Raw genomic sequence first — 11,757 nt, 5'->3', positions numbered from 1 at the left:
AACGAAGGTGCTAGAAGTAACAGTTCAAGTTTGCATAGTTTTCAACGTTCTATTTATAGAACCTATTCGAAAAGTGTTTAACATATTAAGCAAAAGTTACATTTAAAAGTAAAATATTTATACCGGGATGCCAAAAGTGATGGTATAAATGGGAAGGAAGTGATATTCTGTACAAAAAAAAATCAAACATGTAAAATGAAATATTTTTATATGATTATCAATATCAAAAGATTACATAATAAGAGACAAAATATATTTACTTCTCAAGAACATTATTTTATATTAATTTAAAAAATTTGTTTGAAGTGATGCTCATTTCGTACATAATTATGCTCTTCGTATTAAATGTTTGATTTATTTTTTTATGTAGAATTATTTCTTCTTATTTGTACCATGAGTTTTGGGGCATCCAATATTTTATCTTATTCACAAATTTCAGAAGATTTGACTATGCATTGCACTTTGCTGATATTTTATTCATCTTGCATTTTAAAAATGGCAACTGGAGAACAATCATCTTTATATATGGATGAGGTTCGCAGTTTAAGTGAATTGCCAATGAATAAATTAATCCAAATAAGATCTTCCTTTGGAAGTCCGGAAAATGGTAAACTATTGTCATTATAAATCCTTCATTAAATATAATTTATAATGTAATATTAGCAATTTTTTAAATCTTTATTATTTGTTATTATTATATATTATAAAAAAATCAGATTTAAAATATATACTAAGCAGACATTTTTTCCCTAATCTATTTTTACGTTATTTGCAGATATTACTGATGAGGATCGAAACGCGCGCGAAGATGTATCTAGTAGAAGTTCCCTGACAATGCCAATGGCTTTGCCATTAAAAAGAAGTAGTAAGAAACCTATGCGACGATATGAGGAGCATTATGATGAAAAAGGCAAGGAATCAAAGATTTCAAAAATCTTTCAAAGCGCAGTAACTGCGCTTTCGTTTCTCGCATTTGGCGGTTATCTCCTTACACTTATAATAACAGCAATTCGTCGCAATATGGCCAATAATACTAATACTAACGGGAATGTCGTTGTATTTTCGGTAAGATCATTTTTATTATATATACTAAATTTAGAGATATATACTAAATTTAAATTATATATACTATTATACTAAATTATATATAGATTATATATACTAAATTTAAAGATCATTTTTATTATATATACTGCTATTATATATACTAAATATATTATTATTAAATTTCTAAAAAATAATCTATTCTTTTAAAAGGTTTTTTTCAGAAAACCGCCGTAGTATTACGAAATCGTAAATTATAACATATTACAAGAATACAAATAGATTCTTGATAAATACCAACTAATCGATTATACTATTAAATTACTAATTAATTTTTTTAGAATCTGCAAAATCTACAAAAATTAAGTCGCCCCAAGCGTAACGTTTTAATATTCGATCCAATGGAGAATAATTTTGAAACCGACAAACTTTATGAAGGAATGATTATGCTTTCGAGAAGTTATGCCTTATATAATTGAGATTACAAATTATATAAACTATATAAAAGTATTATATTTTAGGTAGATTTATCATTTATACATGTTCATTATATTTATTAAATCTTATTCAAAATAATAAGATTTATTAAGATAGAGTAAATCAATAATAGTAAATAATTCATAAAAAATAAAATAGATATGTAGGCAACAAATATAAATTATTTTATAATAATTATCTTAATAATGTGTTATTTTTAAAATTATGTATTGAATTAATTATATTTATTTCACTAATAAAATCAACATATATATATAACATCGTAACAGAATTTTATACTAAATTAATTAAATATTTTATAATTAATTTTCAAAGAGTTTTTCTTTTTTACGTGGTTTGACTTAGATAAGAATTATTTGCGCCGATCGATTAACTAAATTCGAAGAGTGCTTATCACGCAAATCTGACAGACTCTTGAAAATCCTAAAACCTAATAAAATCGAATAGAGGACCGCGATGTGTACATATCTTGAAGAATATTCTTAGCATGTGGGTAGAGAGGCAGCTTCAAACATGGCTCTTCAAATAAACACCTAAGTGACTGTGTACTTCGCAGACCTCTACACGCAAAGATAACCATATGGCTCTTCCAGAGATATCATCGACCACATATACATTGTTCTACCGATATATGCAATTTTTTCTAACATATCAAATTTTTCGAAATCTAATCCATCTCTAATTATGTATTATTCATGTTCAAAAGTAGCGACAAAAGTAGACACAAGATATAACATTTTTTATTTTGTTATATTTTTATTTAATTAATCTAGCTTATATTTTTTAATTAGACGAATAATATTAGAATCTTAAATATATTTAATCATTATGTAAATCTAATTATGCGTGTGTACTGATGCTAGAAAATTAAAATTCTAGAAAATTTAGGAATGATATTAATAATGTTTTTACTTGAATTGAGAATTTTTTAATGACACTAAAAAGTATCTAAGATATATTATTCTCAAATATCTCTGAAAAATATGTAATTAAAAAACTTATTTGTAAAACAAAAGATTAAAAAGCTATTTAATATAAATTTTAGACATAATCTATCATTATGCTGTTATAAAAATGTAAATGTGTGTTTTAACTTTCTTACAGCATTTTTCACGGCGAAGAATATTATTTTGAAACTTGTATTCTCAACCACATCTGATACATCATTTTGATCAGACCAATCTTCTTGTGGCCACGCCTATCAGTATTTTCGTGGGCCAATCCAGTTAATCCAGTTAAATCACAACTGGTAGCAGTGATTTTTTTTTCAACCAGAAATCTTCTCTTAACATGGCACAGTCTCGTTCATTCATTCACTTTTACGCTGTTCTGCAATTCTCTCGAATATTTTTTTTCTGAAAAGTGATAATTCCTTGATAATGAAGTAATTTAAAGTCTATGCTTAAATTAATTTTCCTCTTCGTCAAAGTCCTAATATAATTGCACAGGCATAAAATAATATTATAAGAAGTGCATACAGTGAATTGAGATGAAAAAATAATTTAATAGTTATTCACAAATGTCATTTAAAAAATTTACTTTAGTTTTAATAATAATTTTCAGTGTAGAAGTATATATTGTATAATTGTATTGTGCATGATTATACGTAACATTTATAAAATAGTAACATACACTTTTAAGTACTAGTGACGTGAACGCAATTGATAGCATCGTGTGAAATTTGTAAAAAAGAAAATGATTGGCACTAGTACTCACGTCATGGATAATTCTAATTGTTCAAAACAATTAAAATTTGGCATGGATCGCATTCTATCAAATGACATTCGCACGAAGAAAACAGGTAAAAATTGATAAAAGTACAAAAGTTACAAATATATATATATAATATATATTTGTAGCATATAAATAAATAAATTCGATTATCTTGTTATGTATATTTTTGTCTAGTTAAAAACTTATTTGATATAAATCAATGTTCTGTCATATTTAACCAAAAATCATAATTGTGATCTTAATTTTATATGTATATATATGTATATACTATTTTATATGCGTTTAATATTGTCTATTACATATTTCATTTTCTTAAAAAGCGAATTTATTTTAATTCTTCGAAACTAATACGTTGATAGATATTCTTAAACCAGTTGCAATACAACTTCCACCAATATGTTGCCCTTGTATTGAAAGTTGCGGCCAATGCGAAAGTGTCAGAGCTTGCATGTCATTTTCGCACCCTCATTCATCATTACCTGAGGGCATCGCATCTACGTCTTATACTGGATTAATGGAGTTAGGAACTTTATATCGGCCGGCACCAATACGTCCTGTACTGAGAAGTGAGTTATAATAAGCTAATAATTTAATATTGCATATTTTTCTTAAAATTTTACAAATTTTAAATTAAAATTCTATTAAAAGAAAAAGAGAAACATAAAATCTTGATAGAAATTAAGAACATAATTTTATTTTATTTTTTGGAAACTTAATTTATCATTTGTTATTTATTCTCAATTAATTAGAATTCCAAACTTTTTAAAAAATTTGTAATAAGAAAACATTCAGTGATATTTTTATATTTTTACGATTAAATATATTATTTTCAAAAATATAATTTTTTCAAATTTAAAAATAAAAGAAAATTAAATTTAAATTTTGTGTGTGTATATATTGAATAAAAAATGTAGCATGTAAATATAATAAAATTTTGAATTAATGATATCTAATATAAAAAAAATAAATAAAATACACATTTCATAAACAGATTCCATTAAAAAGATAGACTTTACTTTGAATGAAAAAGAGAAAATTGTATGCTGAAATCTTCTTAACTCATAATATATATAATATAATATATTTAATAAATATATTTAATATTTTACATTTAATAAATATATAATATATTTAATTATAATATTAATATATTATAATATTAATATATTTAATATAATTAATTAATAATAAGCAATTAAATTTAAACACGAGCATGATTATTGCGTAGATTTATAAGATTACTTTAAGAAGATTCAATCGGGGGAGTCGCAGGTTACGTCATTAACAAATGTTACCATATGGACACACTGTCTTGTCCCTCTGATATCCTGGAGTAAGCAGAACAAAATATTTATGTGTCAGTGTATTCTCGTGTTTCCTGTCTGTGTTTAAACGACATCTTAAGTGCCACCGAGCGTTTATACGCATGATGTAAACGGTGGTTTCAATATGCATTTTTTCTTTGATCATTATAAAATTCGACAGCGTGTTCCCATATCTCTTCTTGTTCCTTCTTAATAACTATTTGCTATTAATGTATCATAAAATTTTAATAATAAAAATAAAATAATAAAATAAATAAATAAATGGAGAGATAATAAATAAAATATCTGCTAATAAGTATACATTAAATAAGTTATTTTCTTATAACCTGTATTTTCAAAGGTTCATATTAAATACTAATAACATAATAAATTTATATATAAATGTAAGATATAAAGTAATATATAAGTCAATATTTTAATTTTAAATTATTATTAATTTATTGTGATTAACATAAGAATAAGAATATTTGAAACATAATCTCTTTTCAATATCTCTTTTTTATTACACTAGCATTGTTTTCTATTGCATTTTGATATGATGCCAACATAATACCTTAAATAATTATATTAATCCTTTATATAGCATGAATATCTATGAAATGTAACGGAATTCATGAATTAGAAATATACGCTCAAAGAGAGATTAACATTGAAATCCCAAAATAACTGTGATGTTAGAGGTATCTGTTCGAATTTGTACGAAGATTTAGCTTGAGTGGGAGCACCACACTGTTTAAATACGTACAGATGTTGTATACTTTCATGTGGTTGTAAATCAGCCCAAAGTACCCCATCTTGGAGGCTTCTTTGGATTGAGATCTGTAGAAACTGATACCCAAAGTAGAGTCAAAAGTAGCGTTTATCATTCATGACGCTTCTCCATCTAATTCGCAATTTATTTATCCCTTTTTTCGTCTTTGTAATACAAAAGTTTTAGAATATATTTATAATATTTTATATATAAAGAATCCTCTCTATTTTTAATAAATACATGTATTTTTATTTATTTTTATGGTAGATTAAATATATGTATTTTTATTTATTTTTATGGTAGATTAAAAATATCTAATGTGTCATTAAGATAAAATTTTTAACATTATCAAATATATATAGAAAATTATAATAAAATTCAAAAAATTGTAATGTTCGATTTCTTATATCTTAATTTGTTGAACGGCCACATAATTAATAAGAGATTGCAATATCTTTTGCGAGTATATTGATATATATACAAATATACGAGTATATATTGATATCTCTTTAATTCAATTCTAAATAAAAATCTGGAAAAAGAAAGCTACAAATTCTTTTTTAATGGCTCTTTTGGAATGCTATATTTATTATAGTCATGATTATAATACAGAAACAAAAATAAATTTGACTGTTAGAGAAAAATTTAGATAAATAAATTATTAATTAAAGTTATTAAATAAATTTAGGTAACACAATCATTTTTCAGCATCTATATCATCTTCTTCAACAATAAATTCTTCCGAAACAAACACACGAAGGAAGAGATCATGGTCCAGAGCTGTGTTTAGCTCACTACAGCGGAAAGGTTTAGAAAGGAGATTTTCACTGCAAAAGTACATTACAAAGCCAGATAGACGACAGTTGGCAGCAACTTTAGGTTTAACAGATGCACAGGTTATATTATTTATAAAATTATGATTGCATATAAACTAACTGTCATTATATTATTTATAAAATAAAATTGCACTTAAGGAAATATTTATAAAAGAGATATTTATTTATATAGTTTAATTAATAGATCTTTGCTTTTTTTATCATTAGGTCAAAGTTTGGTTTCAAAATCGTCGGATGAAATGGCGACATACAAGAGAGAACGAGAATGCTGCATCGGTTGGTCCAGATTCTACGCAAAAAGATATTCCGCAAAAATTAGTTAAACCCAACGTCAAAGATACGATACAACAAAACGAAGAAGACGTAGAAATTGATGTAGATTTATAAAACTTATATATATATATATATATATATATATATATATATATGTATGTAGAAAAAATAATTCTGGATTCTTTTTAATGATACATTTAAAAGTTCTTTGAGAAAGTTTGAATATTAGAAGAATTGTTATTATAATAACATTACATAACGTATATTAAATATGAGTAAGAGCAATAATGTGTGCAATAATTACGTATTCATTTTTTAAAGAAAAATGTCTTAAAGTTCAATTTTGCGAACATATAATAATAAGCAAGTTAATAATACAATAAAGAAAATTTATTATATGAAGTATTTTTTTATGTAAAAATAATTTACAATACAGTAAAATTGGCGTATATACCAATGGTTTGACATAAATTCGTTAATGCTTTATATATAAGCATAAAAAGGATTTCCTTAACGTTTAATATTAAATCTCCAAAATTGTAAAACAACCATATATATTATATATTATTATATATATTACCATATATATTAATATATATATATATTAATATCAGAGGATGAATTTTTGTATAATCGATAAATACAATTGTCTATTTTTTCGATATGCTTCTGTAGCAACGACTTTGTTATTTCCTTTCCTTCTTTCATCGGCGCGAATATTTATGGCTAACTGTCATTATATACAATCATAATTCATGATCATTTTAGTTTTTTCAAGCTGTATATTTAGTAGCAGGTATGTAAAAGTTTAAATCTCTAAGTATATATATATATATATATTACACATTATATACTTATACTCGAGTCTGTAATTGTATATTATTATATATTTACTTGCATCTTTGTCTGATTTTACAAATATCTATAATTGTATAAATATTTAACATAATTTTCTTAGTAGATAAACAACGTCTTATAAAAATATCCTAATTCCAAAGATGATACATTGTTTAATGCGACGATCTACTGTCGTTGCCCGGCATGTTTCTTTGCAAATATACGGAACATGTTTCTATCGCTTAACAACGAAACTAGCAAACACATTGACAGCTAACAAGGAAGAAAAATGTGCACCACTCAACACCAATGATATAATAAGTAAGAAATATGGTGTTTAATTACTTGATGTTTAATCGTATATATATATTCAATAACTTTCAGTGAATTTAAGTCATAAATTGTGCTTCGTCAAATTATGCTTTTCAAATCTAAGAAGAGAAAATACCTCCCTGCAATAATTGTTGTATTAATAATCTCAAACTTCCTTTATCATCAGCTACTACCGTGACGCAGTCACATGCAATTCCAACAATTACTGCAACTGTGGCAAAAGCGATGCCATTATTGGAGGCAGTAAATCCCGAGATCACGGAAGACTTTGAAATTTCTGCATCAAAAATTGTGTCACTTGATCATGTGGATAAAGCGCCGTTGCCATTTGAGGATATTCCTGGCCCAATGATACTCAAGTTATGGGAAAAATACTGGAAATACGTGCCACTTCTGGGTACGCAACTGTTTTGCAGTCTGCTAATCAGCAGATTTACCCAGGGTATGATCCCTTGAAGAATTCAATTGCTTAAAATTCGAAGAGCTATTTTGTATTTTCAAATTGACCATGACTTAAATAAAAGTTACGCAATTTTGTAAGATGCGTAGAATATAAATAAATAAATTTTGGCTCTAGGAATTTTAAGCAAATTCGCTGATTTAGAGTCGAAAAACTACGTCTAATTAAGTGCAAAGTTTTTCGAATTTATAGAAACACACACATATATAGATACATATTTAAACAAATTATTTACTGTCGATAGAAAAAAAGAACAAAAAATTTAAAAAAAATTAAGTGTTTTTATTATAATTTATGTCAATAATTTAAATAAAAATGTTAAGATTATAATATAAATTTTTAATATTATATATACATTTTTTTATTGAACTTTTATTATTTTTTAGTTATTTTAATTTTTCTTAATTAATGAACTAATATAAAAAAGGTGTCTTAAAATTAGTTACTTATAATAATTAAAATAAAAAATAAATTCTTATTTAACTAAAATAAAAAATAAATTCTTATTTAATTCTTATTTTTTATTTGAGATCAAATTTACAATGTATTTTTTATTCTAAAACCATGGATTATTTTGCAGGACGATTATTTTGGAATCGCAATATTACGCCGATTAAATATTTATTCGATGAATATGGCTGCATTGTGCGGATTAATGGCCCTTTTATGAATGATATAATTATGATTCACAGGTGAGATATTGCAATTAATATGTTTCTGTTTTCAAGCAATAATTTATCAATTATTCTAGGCCTGAACATATAGCAGAAGTTCTCAAGCAAGAGAGCAAGTCAGCTATTCGTAGTGGCATTGATATTCTTCAACACTATCACCTTAATCATCGCAAGTGTCGTTCTGCTGGTGCGTTCTCTTTGTAAGTATAATATAATTCTCTCTGTAAGTGTAATATAATTGGCTTTACATAGAATATATAACGCAGGAAGATTGAATTATATAAAAAATAATGAAGCTAATTATACAAAAAATACATTTAAATATATATTATAAGCAAAACATTTTTCTTGAATTAAATAAATGTGTTTGAATTTAATAATATTTATTTATATGAGAGAAAATTAGTAAGTACATTAAAAAAATAGTTATTGATATATAGTTATTGATGTTGAGTTGTGCCAATACATTGTCAATCAAAAACTAATTTTTTCCATTTACAGCTGCTCCATCCATTTATGATATACTTAAAAAATATTTTTTTCTCGTACATAGAAGTATTTATATAGTTTTGACAAAAATCATTTGTTATATTAGGTATTTAATAATGCAATTTAGTGTAAACTTTATAAAATATTAGACAAAGTTCGGAGTGGTTAGAAGTGAAAGAGAAAATTGACCGGCCTTTACACGAAACAATTTCGAATTATATCGGAGAACTGAATTCAGTGTGTGGCGAACTCGTTAAAAGAATTCGTAATATACGCAATCGACAGGACGAGGTACATTACATATTAATAAACATTTATTTAATGTGTATTAACGTTAATTATCTTAAATTTAACGTATACATGTAAATGTATAACATTTAAAAAGTAGAATAATATTATATAATAACAATCTTTTGTAAATATCACGCTCGATAATGTAGTATAATCAAATGTATAATAGCTTGAAGATTAATATTTAAATTATTATTTAAACAATAGGTACCAGCGAATTTTCATCAGGAACTCACCGTATGGGGTCTGGAATGCTTCTATGTAGTGATGTTCAATAGGCATCTCGGTTTTCTCGATTCCACTTCGAAATCAATGTCTGAGATTACAAAAGTTATTAATGCGTTAATTACTGCTCACACTTATATGGCTCGATGCGAGACTGGATTTCAGGTGTGGAGATTTTTCGAAACTCCATTCGCTAGAAAACTTTTTGCAGCTTGCGACATTCTTGACGAGTGAGTCAATGAAAAATTTGATAGCATTTTGAATTTGATAGAATTTATCGAATATATTATTCCATTTTGTATATATTTTTATATTATATAATAATAATTATAAATTTATTTAACATTTTATTCGAGTGCGTTAACCACAAAACTTTTTACTTTCAGTAATATTATGTTTTATTAATATGACACATTTACATAGATCTCTACTTTTCAGGATTATTGGGAAATATATTCGTCAAGCACAGAACAAGCTGCAAGCTTCTTCATTAACAAAACAAGTAGAATCTATAAATGAAAAGAAAAATTTATCATTGCTCGAAAAGATGATTATTCAGAGTATCCATTTGAACGATATTGCTACTCTTTTGATGGACATGATTATTCTAGGCGTCCAAGCTGTAATATGCAACAATCTGCTGCAAACAAAATAATATAAATATATGTAATAATTTATTTCTTTCTATTTCTAGGTCATAAATTGCGAGGCATTTCTGCTTTATTTTTTAGCGAGAAATCCTAGAATACAAAAACGATTGTATGACGAAATCACCTCTGTTTTACTTAAAACAGATCAAACAACTCTAACAAAGGAAAGCTTGAAAAATATGCCATATTTAAAAGCATGCATAAAAGAAAGCCTTAGGTATAATAGAATTTAAGAGAAACAATAGTTTCATTATGTTAACTTTTCTCATAATTTAGAAAACTTTATTTATATATATATATATATATATATAATGACTATAATGTAAAAAAATGAATAAGAAATGTTATATAATAAATTGATTACTATATGTATTTTTTCATATGAAAGATTGCGACCTGCATTTCCTTACTTGACGAGATTATTGTCATCAGCAATTTCGCTACACGGATACACAATACCGAAGGGAGTAAGTTGCAGGTGAGAGTTCAAATATATACACAAAATAACAAGTAATTTTTATTTTAGACTTTCATCATAATGGCGAATCAAATAACATCACAGCGTGAGGAGCATTTTGAAGATCCTGGCAAATATCAGCCGGAAAGATGGTTGAAGCAGGACGAACATGAGCATAATTCCTACCAAGAATATTCATGTCTACCTTTCGGGCATGGTGTACGATCCTGCCTAGGAAAAGATATGGCTGAAATACAAATGATGTTACTCACTGCAAAGGTACATTTCTCGCAATAAAGTAAGCAATAAAAGTGACATAAAAAGTATACATATTTTACTCTTTACAGTTGGTACGAGAATTTACAATTGAGTATGATTATGCTGATATCCAAAGTCGATTTCTTATGATTAACGTACCAAATAAGTCACTTCGTTTTCGATTCTTAGATAGGAATTAAAAGATGATAAAATATATACAGCTTAAACAATTACAAGAATTTAAGGGACATAATAGTAAAATAAAAACATGCATCTCTTTATTATAATCATATTACAATTATCTTTCTGTAAAAAAGTCAATGTATAAGATAAAAGTATATTGGATATATAATCTCAAATTAATCTTAACTTACGTATTATTTTATTGAAAGGATAATTTAAAGATAATAACAAATATGTGTATCTATTTATGCTTATGTATCAAATGTTAATTACGTTATATAGTAAATTTTTTGTAAGAAAAAAAGTATAACTTTTTTTACATCTTATACTTATTTACTATGTTTCACGGATTAGAATATTACTTCTGACAGATAAAAGACAAATAAATCGTTTTGCTACGCGACAACAATGCAATAAAATCTCAAAGAATGATTCACTC

General features: G+C 25.7%; 3 protein-coding genes across 3 annotated transcripts; all 3 read left to right on the top strand.

The window, feature by feature from the left end:
- The first annotated feature begins 75 nt into the window (after positions 1 to 75).
- Positions 76 to 1,523, top strand: LOC105253680. The gene is made up of 4 exons (XM_025414690.1): positions 76 to 108; positions 440 to 607; positions 776 to 1,065; positions 1,386 to 1,523. Exons 2-4 carry the CDS (start codon positions 451 to 453, stop codon positions 1,521 to 1,523), a joined length of 585 nt encoding a protein of 194 aa, XP_025270475.1. The 5' UTR covers positions 76 to 108; positions 440 to 450.
- A 1,624-nt stretch (positions 1,524 to 3,147) lies between these two features.
- Positions 3,148 to 6,575, top strand: LOC105253681 (H2.0-like homeobox protein). Its single transcript, XM_011261847.3, has 4 exons — positions 3,148 to 3,343; positions 3,636 to 3,842; positions 6,061 to 6,248; positions 6,396 to 6,575. Exons 1-4 carry the CDS (start codon positions 3,238 to 3,240, stop codon positions 6,573 to 6,575), a joined length of 681 nt encoding a protein of 226 aa, XP_011260149.1. The 5' UTR covers positions 3,148 to 3,237.
- An 884-nt stretch (positions 6,576 to 7,459) lies between these two features.
- On the top strand, positions 7,460 to 11,390 carry LOC105247894 (probable cytochrome P450 12a5, mitochondrial). Its single transcript, XM_025414684.1, has 11 exons — positions 7,460 to 7,619; positions 7,798 to 8,073; positions 8,672 to 8,783; positions 8,843 to 8,965; positions 9,404 to 9,545; positions 9,753 to 10,000; positions 10,209 to 10,392; positions 10,465 to 10,637; positions 10,809 to 10,887; positions 10,947 to 11,156; positions 11,225 to 11,390. The coding sequence occupies exons 1-11, from the start codon at positions 7,460 to 7,462 to the stop codon at positions 11,333 to 11,335; spliced, it is 1,818 nt and encodes a 605-aa protein (XP_025270469.1). The 3' UTR covers positions 11,336 to 11,390.
- The last annotated feature ends 367 nt before the right edge of the window (positions 11,391 to 11,757 follow it).

The sequence above is a fragment of the Camponotus floridanus genome, unplaced genomic scaffold, assembly GCF_003227725.1.
Source record: "Camponotus floridanus strain SB8 unplaced genomic scaffold, Cflo_v7.5 scaffold87, whole genome shotgun sequence".
Lineage (NCBI taxonomy): Eukaryota > Metazoa > Arthropoda > Insecta > Hymenoptera > Formicidae > Camponotus > Camponotus floridanus.
Note: the sequence above shows the minus strand (reverse complement) of the source record. Positions and strands in the feature narration are given on the sequence as shown.